This window comes from Fistularia commersonii, chromosome 34, assembly GCF_037954325.1.
Source record: "Fistularia commersonii isolate RoL2024-O1a breed Wild chromosome 34, RoL_Fcom_v1.0, whole genome shotgun sequence".
NCBI classification, from domain to species: Eukaryota; Metazoa; Chordata; class Actinopteri; order Syngnathiformes; family Fistulariidae; genus Fistularia; species Fistularia commersonii.
In genome coordinates this window covers 7,979,838-8,001,876 of record NC_141317.1, presented here as the reverse complement: position 1 = coordinate 8,001,876, position 22,039 = coordinate 7,979,838, and the positions used below count along the sequence as shown (strand labels likewise).

The 22,039-nt window shown below is 42.3% G+C and overlaps 3 protein-coding genes across 3 annotated transcripts; all 3 read left to right on the top strand.

The window, feature by feature from the left end:
- The first annotated feature begins 299 nt into the window (after positions 1-299).
- Positions 300-11,003, top strand: prpf6 (PRP6 pre-mRNA processing factor 6 homolog (S. cerevisiae)). The gene is made up of 21 exons (XM_086141421.1): positions 300-541; positions 1,030-1,192; positions 1,301-1,419; positions 1,511-1,589; positions 2,178-2,354; positions 3,024-3,152; positions 3,289-3,383; positions 3,472-3,628; positions 4,398-4,560; positions 5,567-5,685; positions 5,757-5,975; positions 6,355-6,477; positions 6,580-6,701; positions 6,892-7,030; positions 7,299-7,418; positions 8,071-8,247; positions 8,373-8,506; positions 8,664-8,755; positions 8,929-9,043; positions 9,195-9,321; positions 9,774-11,003. The coding sequence occupies exons 1-21, from the start codon at positions 354-356 to the stop codon at positions 9,924-9,926; spliced, it is 2,910 nt and encodes a 969-aa protein (XP_085997547.1). The 5' UTR covers positions 300-353; the 3' UTR covers positions 9,927-11,003.
- Positions 11,004-11,759: 756 nt separating this feature from the next.
- LOC147214467 (uncharacterized) lies at positions 11,760-15,679 on the top strand. The gene is made up of 5 exons (XM_086141897.1): positions 11,760-11,843; positions 12,038-12,172; positions 12,415-12,471; positions 12,648-12,788; positions 14,274-15,679. Exons 1-5 carry the CDS (start codon positions 11,841-11,843, stop codon positions 14,406-14,408), a joined length of 471 nt encoding a protein of 156 aa, XP_085998023.1. The 5' UTR covers positions 11,760-11,840; the 3' UTR covers positions 14,409-15,679.
- Positions 15,680-15,840: 161 nt separating this feature from the next.
- Positions 15,841-21,783, top strand: aar2 (AAR2 splicing factor). The gene is made up of 3 exons (XM_086142007.1): positions 15,841-16,968; positions 18,180-18,409; positions 18,970-21,783. Exons 1-3 carry the CDS (start codon positions 16,191-16,193, stop codon positions 19,135-19,137), a joined length of 1,176 nt encoding a protein of 391 aa, XP_085998133.1. The 5' UTR covers positions 15,841-16,190; the 3' UTR covers positions 19,138-21,783.
- Positions 21,784-22,039: the final 256 nt, after the last annotated feature.

The window sequence follows — 22,039 nt, the reverse complement described above, 5'->3', positions numbered from 1 at the left end:
CACTGATGAGGCGCATCTCTATAATTCCATGTTGCAATGGCGCCTCCTTGTGGCCAAACGTGAAAAAAAGAAGAAAAAAAAAGGTTAGCTTACAATATTTGAGTCTTAACTCTTCTCAAATCTGAGATCTAAGATTCAGTCCCTTTTTTGACAAAATGGGCATTTTGAAACATATGCTCTTTTTTTAATTTTTTTATTAATACATACTTTGTGACGGAGGTGGTCTGGTCGTTGGGGGCGCTGTTACAAAAAACAGCGGATACTTCTGGAAGGACCGGGTCGCCGAGCAAGCTAGGAACGGATGTGCGATTGTTGTTTATCCGGCAGTTAGCGGGCGAGATATTGGAGCGAAAATGGCTAGCGGTGCGACAAAACAGGCGCCCAAATCCTCCTCTAAAGGGGCTTCGGGAGGCTCCGGGGCGGCGGGAGCGAGTGGTGGGCCCCCCATTATGCCCCTCGCTTCTCCGCTCATGGGGAAAAAGAAGAAGCCGTTTCTGGGGATGCCTGCCCCGCTGGGCTACGTACCCGGTCTGGGCAGAGGGTAAGCTAACTTGCTAGCTAAAAAAGGCATGTTGACTCCTTTAAGTGTGTGGAGAAGCAGACACCAGTGCTTGTTCTTTACATCATAATAAGTGCTTATTTATAATAAAACCTGTTATAATGCATTTTATATACGATTTGTTGATTGTTTACGCCTTCATTTTATTTATTTATTTATTTATTGCACATGGAATTGCCCTGTTGAAAGAGTTTTGTTCTTCAGTTAGCATTGCGTCGCTGTCAGTGTGCTATACTTTGAATAAGTAGTTCCCCACATTATTGTCTTACCAAGCAGAAAATACTTCAATTGTTTGTGTTTTATTCCATTTCTGTCCCCATTTGAATGTCAGTCTGGTCCCATTCTGTGAATTGCTGCAATCACCCTGTTTCCTCAGACTCAAACCACAGATTTACAAGAAGATTTTTAACCTGATTTGTGCTTGTGTGGGTGCCCATAATAGAACTTAAACAAATGACTTTTTCCCCCAGTGCCACTGGATTCACCACCCGATCCGATATTGGTCCTGCACGTGACGCCAACGACCCGGTGGACGACCGACATGCACCGCCAGGGAAGAGGACAGTTGGGGACCAAATGAAAAAGAATCAGGATGATGATGATGAAGATCTCAATGACACAAACTATGATGAGGTATGGCTCACAGATCGTCTCTGACTGTTGATATTGCAGTTTGATCCGTGTGAATTGCACTGAAATAACGAAATACAATCAAAAATCACTCATTGTGGTATCTGGTAGTTTAATGGTTATGCAGGAAGCTTGTTTTCAAGTGGACCGTATGAAAAAGACGATGAAGAAGCTGATGCTATATATGCAGCCCTGGACAAGAGGATGGATGAAAGACGCAAAGAAAGAAGGTTGCTTAAAGCACATTTATCCCTTATTGTTCAACCATATTTTATCTATTCTTTTGGATGCCAGTTTGATTTCTGTTTGATGTGCTTCTAGGGAGCTGAGAGAAAAGGAGGAAATTGAGAAATACCGTATGGAGCGACCCAAAATCCAACAACAGTTTTCAGATCTAAAGGTACGGGATCAGACAAGCTCTGTCAAATCTTTTACTCTCTCCTAACCATTGTACATCTTTTCCCTTTTGAACATACACATTTCTGACCGGCGTGAAAAACAAACACTTCCCAATTAAAACAATTCTACCAAAGACCAGTAAATGAGAAATGATGGATGCATAAACATTGTAATAAATAATTCCTAATAGTACCTCTAGCTTATATAACCTCAAGTTTTTCAGCACTTGACAGATTATATGATCATCCAAAAATTTCAAGCTGCTATAATTTTATAATTTTTTTTTTTAATTTTTACTTGTGAAGCGTCTTTGAGTGTCATGAAAAGCGCTATAAAAATCCCATGTATTATTATTATTTATTATTATAATCACTAATAACACGATTAATATAAATGCTAGAGGTATCCTTAAACTCAACCAATGTTATGAAAACACACCATGAGCAGATGCTAAGAACAAAACTACACAGCAACCACACTAATAGCAAATGTCATCTTTAACACACCCAGCACAAATTGGTCAATTTTATAGTTACTTCACTTTCTTCTGCACCCCTCGAATCCTTGAATTTTCTCCCTTTTGCCACAGAGAAAGTTGGCAGAGGTGTCTGAAGAGGAGTGGCTGAGCATCCCAGAGGTTGGAGACGCCAGGAACAAACGCCAGAGGAACCCACGCTACGAGAAGCTCACCCCTGTCCCGGATAGCTTTTTCTCCAAACATCTCCAGACAGGAGAGAACCACACCACTGTGGACCCTCTGCAGGGGGTCAGTATCCATGCAAGAGCCCTATTTGCATGCATGTAATTTCAGTTCAGACCAGCAGGAGTCAGAATATCTCACTTAACAAAGATAATAGTTTTACAATGCTATTTACGCCAGTAGAAAATTGTGCTTTTTTTTTAGTGTTTTTGAAGGGATATGGTGGAATCTGTGTAACAGGGCAACATTATGCAACATAATAATGGTGTGGTATTTTACCTTTCTTTTCCCTATAGGCCAATTATAAGCGCAGGTAAAAGCGTACAATACATACTCACAACTACGCTGCCAGCGCAGTTCGTGTGTATTTTAATATCATTGCAACCCATCGTAACTCCGAGTCATCGTTGACCGAGCAGTCATTAAGCGAGGACTATCTGTATCTGACTTTGCTAATTCTATGAAAAGGAGTAAACACAAATGGGCTTGGCAAGGGGAAAGCTAAGAAAAGCTTACAATTGAAAACAAATGTACCTGCAGAGTTATATCACGCTGACTTTTATGATTTTACAGTGACAAATTCGGCATGTATCAATGTAAAGTTCTTTAGTCCTAGTATGAAGAATTATCTATAACTAAGATATTAACTACCCTTAACAGGATTTGCTTATTGTAGATATTTGCAGAAAATAATAATTTCACTCTACTATCATCTTTTTTTCTTCTCGCAACAAGCTCGGCGGCTTGAATACACCTTACCCGGGAAGCATGACCCCGGGTCTGATGACACCAGGAACAGGGGAGCTTGATATGAGGAAAATTGGTCAGGCCAGGAACACACTCATGGACATGAGGCTCAGTCAGGTAAACGAATGCATCATCCTCAGACAAATTCAGTTGTGCGTTCTTCATTTTTTTTTTACTGAAGAACGATAATTTCACCACTGATAGATGTAATCGCAATAACAGCTCTCATATCAGATATTGTGATATGCTTCAGGTGTCTGACTCTGTCAGCGGACAGACGGTTGTGGATCCAAAAGGTTATTTGACAGATCTCAATTCCATGATCCCCACACATGGAGGAGACATCAGGTCGGCTCATACAGGCAACATATAAGGTCCAATATGCTAAAATTTATATTGAGAGCTTCATGGATTGTCTTTGCTTTACATCGTCCAGTGACATCAAAAAGGCTCGTCTGCTGTTAAAATCAGTGAGGGAGACCAATCCCCATCACCCACCTGCTTGGATTGCATCTGCCAGACTGGAAGAAGTGACCGGGAAACTTCAGGTGGCCCGAAATCTCATCATGAAAGGCACTGAAATGTGTCCAAAGGTAAAGATTCATGAAAAGAATCACAAATATTTAATGTGCTGTTTGAACCTGAGTGTCCATACGGCACACTTCAGCGTTTAGTTCCCAATGAGAGTTTACCGGAAACCCGGAACAGCCCACTGAAGTTGATCTGCACTCATACTGTACAGAAAGCTGTTCTGTTAAGGCCATCTAAATTGAAATTAGTGTAAGAAATAATTTTTTGCAATAGACACACGAATCCTTACATTCTCTGAAAAGTCTCATATGCGATAATCTGAAAATGTGGCCGTAATTAGCATGATATTGTCATAAATCTGGTTTTCAGAAGTATTACGCATCCGAAGTACGTGCAGCTACAAGCATCACTGGCTGAAAGGGCAACCGTAGAAAATTTATTCCAACTGTACCAGAAATACCAACTGCATTGTAAATCAGCATTTCCATGCATTAAAACTCTGGACGCCATATAATCTGAGCTGAATGTATCCCAACCTTATTTTCAATACATTGAAGGATATTGTAAAAAGATTTCTGAAGTCCTTGTTATCTTCTTCCCATAACTTTGTTTTTAAAGTTGGTTTTAAATCTCAAGTGAATTTATGGTTTTTGTTTACATTTATTACATTCTAGTGAAATTGTAGTTGTGTTTTGGCTACTTTTGTATCATACTTCATTATTAAGTACATATCACCTTCTACAGCTATTCATAGAAATTACTTAGAGACTCTTGAAGTTTGGAAAATCCTTTTCTTGCTAACATTGGTATATTTCTCTCTCTCTCCATCAGAGCGAGGATGTGTGGCTGGAGGCTGCCAGGCTCCAACCAGGTGATACAGCCAAAGCCGTCGTGGCCCAGGCTGTTCGGCACCTGCCGCAGTCTGTCCGAATCTATATCCGAGCAGCGGAACTGGAGACTGACGTCAGAGCAAAGAAACGAGTCCTCCGGAAAGGTAGGGGCGCCTATCTAAGTCTTAACGCACAACAACAGTCCTCCTGAAGTAACTTTTTGAAGTTTCTCTAATTTTCTTCTACCACAGCGCTGCTGTTTGTGCTGGTGATCTTGAGAAGAGAATAGCGAGACCGCATTTTCATTATCTAATGTATCATTTTTCACGGTTAAATACGCCAACATGTCGGATACCAACTCACACGACTTAGTTTCACTTTTTATTTTTAGAAATATCTGTACGCACCTTCCAACTGTATCCAAATGCCTTTCACAAACATTTAAAATGTATAGTTTGTCAGTTGACAGGGATTTTTTTTCCCCACAATTGTATTGCGGTTCATCATTATTAGGGGGATATTATACCAGTTTTAGATATATTGTTTACCCTGTTTCTGATTCTGAATCAGGGCATCAATTATGAATGATAAGTTGTAGTTTGGTCATGATAAATGAATGTATATGTAACATTCATTACAAAGTAATGGGTTTTCCGAGCCCTAGCAACCCACAAACTCCACTATTGAACTCATAAAGTTACAGAAAGTTTCCAAACAATTTCATCCCACAGCTGTGACTCTGGCTTTTGTTAAGGTCAGACGCCGCAGTGTCAATGCTCTGAACAAACCGAAACGTGTGCATGCTTATGTTTGTGTGCACAGACACACACACACAATCACACGCTCTCACACATACATAATATCCAACCCCTAGAGATAGATTTGCATCTTACTTGAGGGAAGAGCTCTGTCCCTGCATGTTCAGGATTATTGCTGTTCCTTTCTTCATTGACTGTTTTAACTTGTGTACTGACAGGAGCCTATGAAATATCCTCTTTTTTTTGTTTGCCATTGACCGCTGGTTTTTGTCAGCTTAAATGATTACTCTCAATTACTTCTCCATGTGTGACTTGAGAGATTCTGTAGCAAGCTACAAGTGTCCACTCACTGTACTTGAAATGGTATTTAAATTAAGTGATGTGTGGATTTACCTGTTACCCATTTACCCAGCTCTAGAGAATGTGTCCAAATCAGTTCGACTATGGAAAACAGCCGTTGAGCTGGAAGAGCCAGAAGATGCCAGGATCATGCTAAGCAGGGCCGTGGAGTGTTGCCCTACAAGCGTAGAGGTACATGGCGCCCCGTCATCACAATATTTGCTTTGACCGTCGCACTCACTTTTTCTGTTTGTCCTCCGTAGCTGTGGCTGGCATTGGCACGGCTGGAGACATACGAGAACGCTCGGCGTGTCCTGAATAAAGCTCGAGAGAATATCCCCACTGATCGCCACATCTGGATCACTGCTGCCAAGTTGGAGGAGGCCAACGGCAACACTCAAATGGTGGACAAGATCATTGACAGAGCAATAACATCTCTACGAGCTAACGGCGTGGAGATCAACAGAGAGCAGTGGATACAGGTCTACCCCTTTGCGTCTGTTGTCTGACTGAGCTTACAGGAGAGGGTGCAGTGCATCAGAAACAGGCCGCCCCCCCCGCTGGAAAATGATCCTTTTCCCTCCCTGACTCCCTAGAGCTGAAATTCAGATTCTATGTTCATCTGCTGCCTTCTTGTTTATGTAAATGATAGTAGATTTTAAATCTCTCACAACAATCATTTTTGTAAATTGGAATTTCCTTTTTTTGTTCTTTGAATCTAAGAAGTGTTGCTTGTCCATTTAAATTGGCTTATAACCAAGCAACTAAGATAAGGAACTCAGCCCATTATTGCCTTGTTTTCTTTATTTTTTAAACACGTACTACCCCTTTTCCTGGCTAATGTGCCTTCCTGTCCTGCAGGATGCTGAAGAGTGTGACAAAGCTGGCAGTGTAGCGACATGCCAGGCTGTGATAAGAGCAGTTATAGGAATTGGCATTGAAGAGGAGGACCGCAAACACACCTGGATGGAAGATTCAGAAAGTGTGAGTTCATGATTTTACCATGGGCGTTCTCAGACCTTTGCACCAGCGGGCCACCTTCACATTTATCGCCATTGGATTCAAACGTTGCATGTTGTGTTTCAGTGCGTGGCTCACGGAGCACTGGAGTGTGCCCGGGCCATCTACGCCCATGCTCTGCAGGTATTCCCAAGCAAAAAAAGTGTGTGGCTCCGTGCAGCCTACTTTGAGAAAAGCCACGGCACGAGGTAACCGTATCATTTTACATATATATGTAAAAACTATATATATATATATGTGTGTGTATGATGAGCAAAATTCTTTGAAAGTAGTTGTAATGCGCATTTTTGTTTACCCCTTTTTGTTACCCCTTTATTCCCCACTGGATTCATTCATTTTTTTTGTATATAATCATGACTTGTCTTTGTGCCTGTCAAGGGAGTCTTTGGAGGCCCTGCTGCAGAGGGCTGTGGCTCACTGTCCCAAGGCTGAAGTCCTGTGGCTAATGGGGGCTAAATCCAAGTGGCTTGCTGAGGATGTGCCTGCCGCCAGAAGTATTCTCGCTCTGGCCTTCCAGGTGATCCATTTCATTTACGGAAGTCAGACATGAGATGGTTATGTGCACAAAATCAGAGGTCTTTTGTTGAAGACCACTGAAACAGAGGTCTTCAACAAATGGTCCGCGTAGCCACTGCAAGGGGATTGTGTCAAATTTGGTTGATAAGCCTCTAGTCTAATTCTAGCCTGTGTCAGACTAATGAATTGAGTGCACTTGTGAAATGCAATATGCCACTACAGTTGTTGTCACCCATGTAACTCCATACTTGTGTCTGTATTCTGTTTAGGCCAACCCTAACAGTGAGGAGATCTGGCTGGCTGCTGTCAAGCTAGAGTCTGAGAACAACGAGTATGAGAGAGCACGTCGTCTATTGGCTAAGGCTCGCAGCAGTGCTCCCACGGCGAGGGTGAGTGTGTGGCTCACACAGTATGCAAGGAACAGGAGTTTCCTTGTTTCAGAAACATGGAGGGTAACAGCTGTTTTTTTTTTTTTGGGGGGGGGGGGGGGGTGACATTCAACACGAGCCCGGATTCAAACACTTGTCTCAGAGTTTATTAGATGAATTGCTTTGGTCCAGGATTATCCTTCTCCTATATGCTATTTTTTCTCTAAAAGTTGCTCCCCCTTTAATTTTTTTCTTAGTCTTCACGTTTTTCCCTTAAACCCTTGTCAGGTTCAGGCTCGCCATATCTGTTTTGAAACGCCTTGGGTGACAGATGATTTCAGCCTTGTTCATAAATTATCAACCTTGCTATCTGGTTGTCTGGCCCTCATTTGCCTGTATGATTCCTGTTGCCATATACACATAGAGCGTCTTCTCAAATATTGGCTCCACAGATGGTTCTGTCAGATAAGCCCTGTTTCATGCCAATGAGGCAGTTAAAACATTTGGTTATGCCATAGGAAGAAGGTATTTGATGATTTTGAAGGAAGGTATTCGGATTGCATGTTTTAATTTGTAAATGTCAGGAGATTGCTTAAGCACAGTGGCTTTTCAGAAGGAAGTCTATTTTATTTCTCCATCCTGCTGAAAAGTGTGCTTTGTTTTTATTCTGTAGGTGTTCATGAAGTCAGTGAAGCTGGAGTGGGTGTTGGGAAACATCGAGGCCGCTCAGGAATTGTGCACCGAGGCCCTGAAACATTATGAGGACTTCCCCAAGCTCTGGATGATGAGAGGCCAGATCGAGGAGCAGTGTGAATTCATGGACAAGGCGAGGGAGGCCTACAATCAAGGGGTGAGGAAGAGGAGTTTGTGTTTATATGTTGAGACTGCACTAAAATAAATGTTATTCCTTTTGCGCTTTGGAAGGAAATTAGTTCTCAATTGCACTGACAACCGGCTGCTGTCTTGTTACTGTAGTTGAAAAAGTGCCCCCACTCGGTGCCGCTGTGGTTGCTGCTGTCTCATCTAGAAGAAAGAGTTGGACAGTTGACTAGAGCCAGATCAATCCTGGAGAAAGCAAGACTCAAAAATCCTGAGAGCCCTGAGCTATGGTGAGAAAACATACACAACTACAGTAAAATGCTTTCTTCACTTATGAAACATAATGTTTCTCAATTGCATTTAAAAAAAAAAGAACATATTTCTCAAACTACCTCTTGAACCATGACATAAAATGTAAATTAGAAAACAAAATGCCTGATTTACCAGGTTGGAGTCGGTCAAGCTGGAGTTCCGGGCTGGGCTGAAGAATATTGCAAACACACTGATGGCCAAAGCACTGCAGAAATGCCCAAATTCAGGTGAGCACGTTACCATTTTCACCGAGACTGAATTTAGCAAAGCAAGTCCCTATTAAAATAGATTTTTATTTTTTTTTCCCATGCAAACATTCATAAATGTATCCCATGAGTAAAGACACTATTTCTGTTACTTATACTTCAGATTGGGCTAATTTTTTTTTCCTTTTTGCAAGGTATCCTGTGGGCTGAGGCAGTGTTTTTGGAGGCCAGGCCACAAAGGAAGACAAAAAGTGTGGATGCACTGAAGAAGTGTGAACACGATCCTCATGTCCTGCTCGCTGTAGCAAAGTACGGCCGAGCTAATGTTTTCACATCACCCTCTCAGCGATGCACCGTCTTTGTGCAGATTCGAATTCTATCGCCCCCTGCATTTCTACTCGTACCGTCTGCCGCGTTTTTGTTTTTTTTTTTCCGTTAACATTTTCTGTGCTCACTTCAGGTTGTTCTGGAGTGAGCGCAAGATCACCAAAGCCAGAGAGTGGTTCCTCCGAACAGTAAAGATCGAGCCAGATCTGGGAGACGCCTGGGCTCTGTTCTACAAATTTGAACTCCAGCATGGCACAGAAGTAAGAACCCATTGTTGTCGGTCTCAAACGGTGCGTGTCAATGCTCCAGTTTGTTTACTCATCAGTCCATATCTTAAAGAGGAGTAACAGGGCCTCCCTCTAAAAAAGACAATCATTTTGTTTTTAACCAACTTTTCCCACTAACCTGGACTTTTCTATTAAAATAGCTCCAGAAACAGGCAAACAAACCAAGGTCATGACAGCCAATACAAATTTCAATTTTCCTTTTTTTTTTTAAATATTTTCCCATACTTTGTATGCGACTGTGTTTTTAATGTATAATATTTATAACTTACCTACCTCCGCTGCACTGTCCACTTCTTGCCGTGCGAATTCAAATTTCCCCATTGTCGGGCAAATAAATGCACTTTCTATTCATTTTTTAAGAAACAAAGTCTCAAATTCATACCTTACATCACATCTCTCTGACCCCGCTGTCCTCCATTTGTCAGGAACAACAAGAAGAGGTACGGAAGCGCTGCGAGAATGCTGAGCCGCGTCACGGAGAGCTGTGGTGCGCCGAGTCCAAACATGTCTTGAACTGGCAAAAGAAGACAGGAGAGATTTTAGCGCAGGTAGCCAGCAAGATCAAGAACACATTCTGAATTTGGGGAGTCGGACAGACGCTTGACTAGTTGTCAGCCAGTGTTGCAGGGAACAGCCGTGGACACACACACACACACACACATACACACACGACTGCCGCGGACACAAGTATTTCAATGGAAATGTTGCTTTTCTTTATTTTTATCGTTGTTTTCATTGAGTAATTGCTGGGGTTAATTTCAGACATTTGTCAAAGACCCACTTTGTTTATCAAGCGGTAACGGAATTTGAAACAACAAATCGATACACATTTTGAGTGATTAGAATCGAGTCGTCGACCTGATCCTGTGGTCTTTGAAAGCTCCTTTGTATGGTGTCCGTGAGAAGCACAGATTCGATTCTCTTGCCAAGCTTTGTAGCTTTTAAGAAGTCCTGGTGCTCTGTGAATATTTTCTTTCTCCTGTTTTTTAATGAGAGTAAGGCCACAGAGCCCCCCCACCAACAATTGTTACAATTGTTGCTTTCTGTCATAAACCGCTTTTTTTTTTCAGTTCTTACCAAAAATCTGTGGTTCCCATGGCTCCGCGTGGGGAAGGCTTCATGTTACTGTTTTATGCGAAGTGTGTGTGTGTGTGTGTGTGGCGTGTCAGGTTTGACACTGAAAATCCTGTCAGCTGATTAAAACCCTCCTGTACAACTTTAGTTTCCGTCTTTTAAAGCTGGTTATAATTCTAGTTGTTTGTGTTCTGACTGTCAGCGGCCATGCAGCTATGATTTTAGACACAAAACAATTTTACTGTGTTTGTCAAATAGAAGGAGAATAATGTTTTTTGGTTTATGTCAGAAATAGCTCTTGGTAATCGCAAGCAGCTTGTTTTGAGTTTTGCAGGGTGAGATAAAATTAATCCAGTCCTCCAAACCGCCGAGGACCAAGTGAGTTTTACAAGCCCGCTCGTAACACAAACCTATCCTGGTCTCAGTGTTAAATCTAACTTTGACCGAAATCAGGTGTTTCCAGAACTGATGTACAATGTTTTTCATATATTTGTACTTGATTCCTCGCAATCTCTGTTTACTTTGACATAGTTTGTTGTTTGTTTTTTTTTTTTTTTTACCATTAAAAAGGATAATGAGTGGTCTGTCTCATTTAACTCATTAAATAACCCAAGAACAAAAAATTAACAAAAGAACAAGTCCTGTAAATGTGAAAACATCTGGCAAAGTCAGAATCAAGCGGAGCGATCTGGTTTCGCCACCGCTTGTTTGACACCGCGGCTGTTACCAAACTTTTTGACAGATTTTCATTTTCTCTCATGTTGTAGTAATAATCTACAACTCGGTAAACAAAAGCTTGTTTCACAATTCGTGTGTCCCAACAATTTGCATTTCCAAGTGGAAAAGCAGTCTGCAATACTGTTGTAGTCAAGGATTTGAACCATCAACTGCAGTTCCCATGCATGCTTGCAACTGCAAGTTAGATTCCGTTATTACTTTTATTAATGCACTGAAAACTGTGCAGGCTACTTTTTTTTTCCTGTTTGTTTTTCTTGACATTTGTTCATTCAGTCCATCCAAATATAGTCCCAGTTTAAAAAACAAAGTTTTGCATTGAAAGTGCACCACTTGAACCCTCTCCTGACTCAGATCCTCAGCGAAACCGGATGAAGGCCCGTGATTGATAGCTGAAGATTTTTCCCTCGACTTGATACAAGTGAGAGTTGGGGTTTTTTTTTCTCCATTTTTTTTTGAAATCCTTACTAAGCGGTCAGTAGTCCATGACGGGCCGTGAAACAAGAGAGGCTGTGGTCTGGGTGATGCCGGGAAGCGCAGCGTCGGAAGGTTCAACCGATCCACAGGGGGGTGGGTGTATAACTGACCAAAAAAAAAAAAAAGGGAATAACTTGCAGCTGGATCGGATATTCACTGCAGAGATGGATTCAGTTGCCTGAGGATCCCGCAGCAGAACATGATAAATGGTAAGTGCAAACACGTTTGGTTAATGGATTGGAAAAGAAAACATTGGTGATCGATCGGTGACGCACCGAGATTTGTCGGTGAGCCGATATGTGGAGTCCTAAGCGGGCTTCCCGATGCCGTGGAGCCCTGAGAACCCTGTCAAAAAGTGTGTGTGTGTGTGTGTGTGTTTTTTTTCCATCTCTCCCTTTCGTAGTGTCTGAACGGAGCTCTTCTCCGTGGTGTCCTGGTGCTGCTTCTGCTGGACAACTCCGGCGCTAAACTCCGATGCGACTACGAGGAGATCCTGGACTCCTACGGCGCGGTCATCCTCGTTGAGCTGCAGAATCTGGTAATCGATTGTTTTCAATTTTTTGTTGTTGTTTTGCAGAGTTATCTATTGCTAGTGCTGTGTCCTGGCAGGTCTGCGCTCCTAAAGCGTGTTGTAGGCTGCCATCCAGCGTTGGCCACTGCATGAGTCGGGCCACAAGAGCTGATGCTTTTAAACGCACTTGCAATTCATTTATTTACCCCCAACACTAAAGTAACCACTTGCTCGTTTTTTTGTTTTTTGTTTTGGTTTTTGTTTTGCAGAATCTGACTGGCTCGGCCGGTGCACCCAAAGACAGAGACCGTTGTCCCTCAGGAAAGGTGAAGAGCATTTCAGCACTATGGATAGTGTCCACATCTTTACTTTGCAGTCGTTTTCACCTGAGCTTGCGTTGGGTTTGCATGCAGAGGGAGACTTTCCCGCAGAAATCCCCCCACACACACACCTCCTAAAACGCAGCCTCACTTTCCCTAAATTGTAACTGTTTGGATGGCAGGCACGGCGCATCCTCGGTTCCATCTATGCCATGACGCAGCAGGTGCAGTGTAAGACCGCTGGCAAACACCAGGGAGACCTGAAAAGACCACTGGAGAGCATGGAGCAGCTCATCATCCATTACTGCAGCCCTGCTTACCTGGTGAGGCGCAAGAAACTGGATAGTTTTTAATGTTTTTAATGCTTCTGGTTTACAGTTTCCCCTTAATAATCGTAGAAGGATGCAATAACACTTTATAGCCTTACTTTGACACTATATTTTATTCTCTCTCCTTCCTACTATTACCTAATATTGTTATGTTTTACTTGAAACTCTGGCACAACAATTTCCTTCGGGATGAATAAAGTTGTTCTTATTGTTATTCTTAACAAATAACAGAAAGTTAATTATGAGTTAAAGCTGTCTCCCAGTTTTTTTTTTTTTTGTTTGTTTTTTTTGTTTTTTTTTTGCATGTGTCGTAGCAGTGCTTCTCAAATAGTGGGGCGATGCCGGGGGGGGCGGGCAAGTGTGACCCCAGAGAACATGATTATGGTGGATCATCAGCTTTTTGGTGTCTTTTGGTGTTTGTTTTTGCACCGAGCACGCGTATACTCAGCACAGAGCAGGAGATATGAAGTGCAGTGAACAAACCTTCAAGAGACACCATGGGAAAATATTTCACAGGGATGATAAGAAAGGCAGGGAGAGACTGAGATGACCAGACAAACGAAAGTCGCCCAAAAGTTAAGACGAGGAAAAGCAGCGAAAACGTGCCGAATATTGCCAACAACCATCCCGCTTTGTGGAAGCTACTCCAGTAAACCAGCGAGCACTGTTATGTTAAGAAATGTTAATACAGTTATTCCTTGTCGTAAGTTGATTTATATTTCTTTCTTTTTTCTTTTCTTTAATGTTGATAAGGATGCAGTGTTGTGCAGAGATGTAGATAGAACATCTTTATCTCTATTCTAATTCTTCAAACTATAGTCTTTAAATTTGCAGATTGCCTTTTGAATTGAGGTCCGTTGTCCGTCAAAAAGGCTTTATTTCACATTCTGTCAGTTTAAGTTGGGCTCACTAATCATTAAATAATCAATTTCTGAATGAACATTTTGTTCTACAAGCATCACCTGAAACCTCACAAATATTTAAAGGCAAATAATGAACAGATGTTCACGATGTATAAACCAAATGTAACACATTGAGACTATAAGGGGAAGGCATTTTGCATACAGCATTTTAATGGATATAATTAAATATCACATTTTAAGAAATCCTAGATGTCAATGAGTGAACAGCATTTTCTCTGTATTTAGGAATTTCATTGAAATACTATTGAAGACACACATGTTGTAGTTAAGTGTTTTTGCATGTTATATATTCATATGTATGATCATATTTATAATAATTTTTACACTCTTCCTATCAGCACATATCCAAATGTACTGTGGAAAGCAAAGTAGGAATTTCACTGTACAGGGAAACACACTTCTACTCTGTACATGTGACAATAAACGCTTTGAATCTTGAATGTTATACTTCAGGTGTGGGGGATCTTCAACAGTTTGTGCCACATCACAATATCGCTGGATATTAGATGATGCTTTTCAGCCTGACAATACTTTTCCTCTGAATATGTGCTTTCAGGGGAAGAGAGCCTCTTGCTTGGCAGACCGGAAACTACAGGGAAACAAGAGAAAGAGGATTTGGTTGACCAAGGTTATCAAGGCACTGATTACCTGTTGGGAAAAACTTCGGAGTGTCTATATGCCAAAAGAGTAGGGAAAACCCGTGGGGGCTTCATTTATACAACTGTGAGGGAGGTTCATGTTATCAAAGTTGCTTACTTTAGCACATTAAGAAACACAGCGCAGCTGGTCCCACTTCACTTCCACAGCACTTTAACTTGCTCATTCACGATCTGGCCGGAGATGTCCTCCTGCAGATCATTCTTTGTTTCCATTCTTTGTATCTGGATTCAACGAGAGACAGTCAATGCAATGCATTAAATATCTACTGTACAACGATCAATAGTCATGATAATCTCTTTAAGTATATATAATGTTTAGAATTAAGATCCACGCTAGTGTATTTCAAAGCTGGCCATTTGAATAGTTTTTTTTTTTTAATTAAATCCATCAGATGCTACTTTCCAACATTGTTTTATAAAAGATTTATGTTAACCATATATAAGCTAAACTTGTTGAGGATGCATCTGGTAAGTTCAACAATGCGCATGCATTTAGAAGGTATGTCTTTTTTTGTTTTTAGTTTTTTTTTTATAATTGCATACGTGTTGTTTTAATTTTCATGATGTAATATCTGTGAAATATTAATGTGTCAGTTATTTTGCTGAACACCGTAAATGCTATATAATTAACATGTGTTTAGAATTTGTATTAGAATTTAGTATGCGCATGCGCACACACACACACACACACACACACACACACACACACACACACACACACACACACACACACACACACACACACACACACACACACACACACACACATATATGAGTGTGTGCGTGTTCACAGAAAAATTCACCTCTACTACTTTTGAAGAACAATTTCTGTTATTTACTGCTACTGCTATTATTTCCAGTACAACTATGAATGGTAGTTCTACAGCAGACATGCATAATGTCAGACTTTATGTTTTTAAATGACCTGCTAGAAATGTCAAATTGATTTTTTTTTTTCTATAAAACTTTCAAAATACTGTCCCTTGACATCTAGGTGGTGGCACACCTCCAACTCCAATCATGCTTTGTGACCTATGTGACATTTTATGCATCTTTATCGCTGCATAACTCAAAACAAGACATTTAAAGCTAAGTGCAGGAAAAAGCTGGATGGATGATGGATGAATTAAGTCATTTTTAAATTGAACATGAGATAAAGATTTAATCTGAGTGTCTGCTTCAGATATTACACACAAACATTTCGATGTTATCCAATGTGTAAGAAAGTTAGACTGATTCGGGTACACACACACATTTTAAAAAGAAAATATGACGTGTGTAATATGAAAAGAAATAAATTTGTAATGGAACAGTGTATTTGTATGGAAAGTTTATTGCTGAAAAATATCGGAGGGAAATCACACCACTTTTGTTGGAAATAAGTTTTGCGCGTGAGGAAGCGGAACTCTTCTACGCTGTTGTTTCCAGACGGAACAAAATAAAAGGTGCACAAAGACACCCGCCGTGACTTCCGGTTGAGGCACAACCGTTCTTTCCCCGCTTTCATTCTAGGGATTCACAAGCAAAACGTCAGACGAGGTAAAGTCGCGGGTAACAGTTTTAACCGGCATTTCGTTGTTAAAGTGATTTTGTTTGAAATGTTCTGTCATATTTAATATTATTATCAAGTCAAAGGCGCACGGAGGAAACCATGCTAGCCGAACGTTAAACGTCAACTGACGTTCACATGTGAGGGAAACTATTTACAAATTCTGAATATTCAGAATTTGTAAAGTGAAAAGCGACGGTTAGTTTGTTTATTGTTTTATTATTATTTCTTTTATTTTTTGGGGGGGAGTATTCCAAATTCAGACATGGCGAGTAGTAGTAGTAGCAGCAGCACCACGGACATGGATCCTGATGTAGCCCGGAGGCTGTTCGAGGAGGGGGCCACCCTGGTGCTGCTCGGGGTCCCCCAGGGCACACACTTCGGAATCGACTGCAAAAGCTGGCAGGTCGGTCCCCGTTTCAGGGGGGTCAAGATGATCCCTCCGGGTCTACACTTTATCAACTATTGCTCCGTCAATTCGCCAAGCTGCGGGGGAGAAATCGGCCCCAAGACGGGTCTCTTCCTCAACCTCAAACGCAGAGACATCCTGCTGGCCCAGTGGGATCCCAAAGAGGAAGACCTGGACTTCTCGGACTCCCAGAATGAAGAGGAAGTGAGCAAAATCAGGGCGAACCTCCAAGATCTGGACCCTTTCCTGGGACCTTATCCCTACGAGGTGATGAGGAAGTGGGTGTCTCTAACTGGCCATCTCAGCAATGAAGTGGCCACCAGCTTGCAGCCGCTCTCTGGTCGTGTATGTGCCTTCAGCGATGTCATTCCCGAGATTCCGTTCAGACACACCAAAGACCGGGAAGAGCATCCCAGAAACGACACGGCCTGCCAGAGCATGAAAGAGGGCCTCGAGAGGCTCCCAAAGATGAAACAAAGGGAGGGAACCGAGCTGCGCTTCTCTGTCATCCCTGAGCAGACCTACCCTCCCGGGGCTACTCCTGCAGAAATCACTCAGTGGAGCCTGGACCAGAGCTACGCCCTGGGAAATGTGCTGGAGAAGAATCACAAGCTGCAGCCCCTCAACCTGCTGGGTCAGTAGCTTTTATGTTTTCGAGTGTGATCGAAATGAGGCGACGAAACTCGTTCGGGCAGGTTGGAACGGGTGTCAGGTGTGATAAAACGGTATCAGCCGGAGTGAAAGGAAAGTCAGAGAAGATGGAGGCCAGAGCAGCAATGGTGGCTGATTTGGAGACACTGAGGAGAGGACAGATGCAGAGGTGAAGATGCGGAGGCTCACTTTGGGAATGAGAGGGATGGATGGGAACAGGACAGCACATGTTAGATGTTCTGGAGATAAAGTCAGACTGAGATGGTTCAGACCTACAGAGGAGGGATAGTGAAGCTCTGGGTAGAAGGTTGGAACTGCAAGGCAGGAGGCCTGGAGGAAGACCAGAGAGGTTTGAGGATGGAGGAAGCTAGTTGGTGTGAGAGGAGGGGATGCAGAGGAGAGGGTCAGATACAGTCAGATGTTTGGCTCCTGTGACCCCGAGCGGGATCGGGTGAAATTAAAAAGCCTAAATGAAGTTTATGATACAATTGACAAAATTAAACAATGCAGCGACTGCAGAAGCATCGTGAATTTTACTTTCCTGAGAAAACACAACAGATGGCGAACAAACAGTGTGTAACATCACTCACCTGCGTCTTTGATTCCCACAAATGTTCCATTACTGTAAAACTGTCCTGTTGAAGTCATTAAATGTCCCAGTAATGCCATTTAACATTCAGGCCACACAGGTGGAGTCTATGCTTTTGCTGGATATGTTTTAATGCCACTCAAGTGGGCTGCCAGTTTAAAGCAGTTAAAAGCAGTGACACAAGATGTATTTTTGGACATTTGCTGGTGAAAATGTTGGTTCTGTGACAAGAAGAGACTTTAGTCATTTTGTGAGCGTTTGTAAAAACAACTGCAGAATTCAACCTTGTTAGAGATAGCATTGTGAATGAATTTTTATGATCAGCTTATAGCTGAGTCTTGAATGTCCTGTTTTTATGCAGCTGTTTTCACAAAAATCCCATTCTAGTAGTCTGAATTATTGCCATTTTATGAAAATGAATTTGAGTGCATTTTTCAATTGTGTATCATAACAAGAAGGGCGAATTCCTACTCATTCAGTTTTCATTGCATAATGGCTCAAAATGCATCTACATCTGCACGACTACTGTCGTGTTATGACATACAAACCGTGACAGACACAAGATACAAAAGATTAACTTATATCTCTCCTTTTTCTTTTCCCAGGTGAGCTGCAGTTCGCCTTTGTCTGTTTCATTTTCGGGAACGTGTACGAAGGCTTCGAGCACTGGAAGCGCCTGCTGGCTCTCCTCTGCCGCTCCGAGACGGCCATGCGCGAGCGCAAAGACCTCTATCTGGGGCTCATCGTGGTTCTCTACCACCAGCTGGGAGAAATCCCCCCCGACTTCTTCGTGGACATCGTGTCTCAGAACAACTTCCTCACCTCCACGCTGCAGGTACATAAATCCGTACAGTCATTTAAATGTTGCTCATCGCTGTGATGATATGAAACATAACCAATACGAAATAGTCCATCAAAGATTGCATAATTAAATTTACATGATTAGAAAGTGGCGTGCCTTTTGAAAAACATCATTTGAATAATTTGAAAAACACATATTCCTGCTCGTTTTCTTTTTAAGTGCTTTCTAAAGTCCTAAAGGCTTTTTTTTTTTTTTTTTCCTTTTTTTATTACATTTTTTTTTGATAAGCCAAGGATTTGCACCTGGACGTTGACAAGAAAATCACAGCATGAATTTTTCGAACGTAATAAATCACAATGTCGTATCGCGGTCAGATGTTTGAAATCGTTCCCTGCCTCACACACACGTATAAACCGTAAGAGTCCAGACTGTTTTAAGATTTAAATCAAACAAAGAGCTATCTTGCTCTTAAAATGCTGCGAGATACGAGCGACTTGGTCAGCAAACGGAGCGTGTCAATGCATCACCACGTCGTTTCTCCAAAGAGGCCCAAACAGAACCAGCCTCACCGTCATCTCTTTATTTTCACGCAGGACTTCTTCCAGTTTGCCAGCGGACCCGGAGTGGACGGCACGCTCCGCAAAAGGGCCGAGAAGTTCAAGGCGCACCTCACCAAGAAGTTCCGCTGGGATTTTGAGGTAGACCTGGACGAGTGCGCTCCTGTCGTGGTCGAGCTGCCCGAAGGTGTAACAGTTGACTGAAATGGATCGATCTGGATTTAGTATTCGGAGCATTGAGGAAGGGGAGGTGGAGCAGCAGATTCTAATGTTTCATGAGAACGTCCCGGCCAGTCCTGTGACCCAGGTCTCTTAACAGATTTCATTTCAGGACGTCATTTGTTGTCTCACAAAACACATACGCGCACACACACGGCTCCTCTGTATAATCTGTGCTCATTTGTTATTTTAGATCCTAATAAACCTCTTACACTAACCTAAGTGTTGTCGCCTTTGGAAAATATTGTATTTGGGGCAGCGGCGCACTCTGGTGGTCACTTTCCTCAAAATTCATCAGACAAGTTCAGCCTGCTAAGAAGTTATGGAGAGCCGCAAATCCTACCTGACTCGTTGCATTGTAACATGTGTGGATGATGTGTCTCTTCAAGATTTAATCAAGTGTCATTAGTATTATGCATGAATGGACATATTGCCTTACTAAATGTCAAAATATTGTGAATTAATTGAGGAAATTTAATTTGAAATGGTCGCGGTACCTTATTCATCCTGAGTGCTGATAATTTTTCAATCAAAGTCTTCAAATGCCAAATTTTAATCCTGCACAATTTAGAGATTTTAGAATCTTTTTCAGGTTCTCGACCCCCAAAATAAAACCAATCCGTGGCGCCAGATGTGGGTTTTGATGCATGGAATATTCCCATCGTACCAAATGGTTTGGTGCCGTATGTAATACCGTTTCTCAAACCGCATGTAATTGATCAATTGTAATTGTAAGGGTCCTCTTATTTATTCATTCTTTCACGTGTTGAGAAGCAGGTGTTAACCAGGACCGGTCGCTAGTCGACTCTGACGTCTTACCAACTTGGTCTTCTATTAATCTATCGCGTGCTTTGGAACCGTGGGAGGAAACCGGGGAACCTGGAGAGAACCCAGGCATGGGCCTCACGTCTCCACTAGATGGGGGTCACGGACTTATCATCAGGATTTGCGACTTGATTTATCATTCTTTTTATTGAGTGTTTACAATACTCAGTGCATTAGGAATTAAGAGTTACAGCTCTCAGTGTTAGAAAGACCAAGGATCTTGTTGGACTTGGCCGCGGCTTTCGTTTCCAAGGTCGGGGAGTAAACCTTCCCTAAACTTTCTCTGATCTCAATGTGTTCTAATGCAAAGCAGCTGCAGCAGGCGAGCCCGAACAACAGCACAAATAAGATTTGTGAGAAATATTATTAGGGGGAACTTGAAGGATGTGCATACAACTGCTAGATCAATTGCACAACATAATTGCACGCAATTTATTGTGTGTGTGCGGGTGCCGGTGATGGATGGGACAAGCCTTGCATTTGTCCATCATTGCATTCACATGTTAATTACTCTTCTACCCCACCCAAGTTTTCTGCTTGAATTCTTTTTTTTTTTTTTTTTTTTTTTGCTCTGGTATATCCCCTGCTCCATCAACTTGTGCAAATTGTGTAAATAAAGCTGCGGTGAAAAGGAGCACAGCTAGTCAAAAGCATAGCATATAGCGGCGCAGATGGAGGGCCAAATACCAATATGTGAAATCCCCTCTCTGGCCAGGAGACTGATGGCGTTGTAAATTCGATGTTATCTCTCAGCTTTATCATAAGCTTCCCCGTGTGAAATAAATTCATCTCGTGACTATCTTTGTATTTGCGGTTCCCTCTGAGACCACGGAGGCGCTGTGCTGGTTGTTATTTTCCCCTTTGCATGCAATTAGATAGAGAAAAATGGCTTGGAACGCATGGCGGAAACTTATCGGCGCAACATGGAGGGAAACGCGCACCAATTATTCTGTGGACTCGTTTTTCCTTTCTATAGAAGTCCCAGAAATGACTCCCGGGATGTCCTTGGCGGTTCCAGCCCCTCCATTACCGCTGAAATTACAGTGAAAGAGCAAGTTAGCGGATGACTCATTAGATATCCGTACACGCACGTACTTACGCTAAACACCCCTGCCCTGTTTGCGGCATGGCAACCATTTTCTTTTAATCTCCCTCATTTGCTTTGGTGAGGCTGCCCAGGGGTCTGAGGCACGTTGGGAAACAGGCCGCGTTGATTTGTGCCGGACCACCAAAACAAGCGGTCCCTGTCAGTCATGCCGAAGCCGTGTCATCCATTAGATATGTGCCGGCCTTTTCCGTTGGGCAAACGCACAAACGCCGTTGGCGCCGCTCGCGCGAACGCTTTCTTCATCGCTCACCTGCTGCTCTCCGTCTTAACATCAGCAAGTGTGCGTGAGGGTGGGAGTTCTCACCAGAGCACTAAATCCAATTGTAATATTCAGATCGGATATTTTAGCACGCGCGCCCACTCTTTGTAGGGTTGCGAAATAGGCTTTCGCGCATGGCGTAGGGAAAATGCATCCGCCATGTTTCGTCAAGGTTTCTCCGAAAAAGGAAATGAGAAAGAGAACGCAGAATAATATTATTGCTGTTTTCTTTTTTTTTTGCCTTTTGAATGTATTCCTATCCCCCACCACCACCCAAAAAAAAAACAAAAACAATGCAATTCCTTTACTTGTTTGGAACCTCCTGGTAAGGATTCATTCAAATAGCAACAAGAGGCAACTGAAAGCTCTTTGTGCTGGAAAACACGCGGGAATTAGAGTGAATATAAAGTGACATTTTAAGTGTTCTTTTGATTGGATTTGGAAGAAGATAAATGATAAACATTCTTCGACAAAGAATTTCTCATCGTTTTGGTGCGTTTCATCTTCCGTTTCTTAGCTCAGATGTCGGATTGTGTCCGGGAGCAGCTGGGCGACGGGCGTTAGCGCCAAGAAACCGACAAGTTAGCTCTGAACTCTAGCTGGTTTTCTGCTTCTCTTACGATTATTGATCTCTCACAATGGGTTGATTCATTTGTACTTTTTGGGTGGAAGAAATTACTGATGAAATGAAGTAT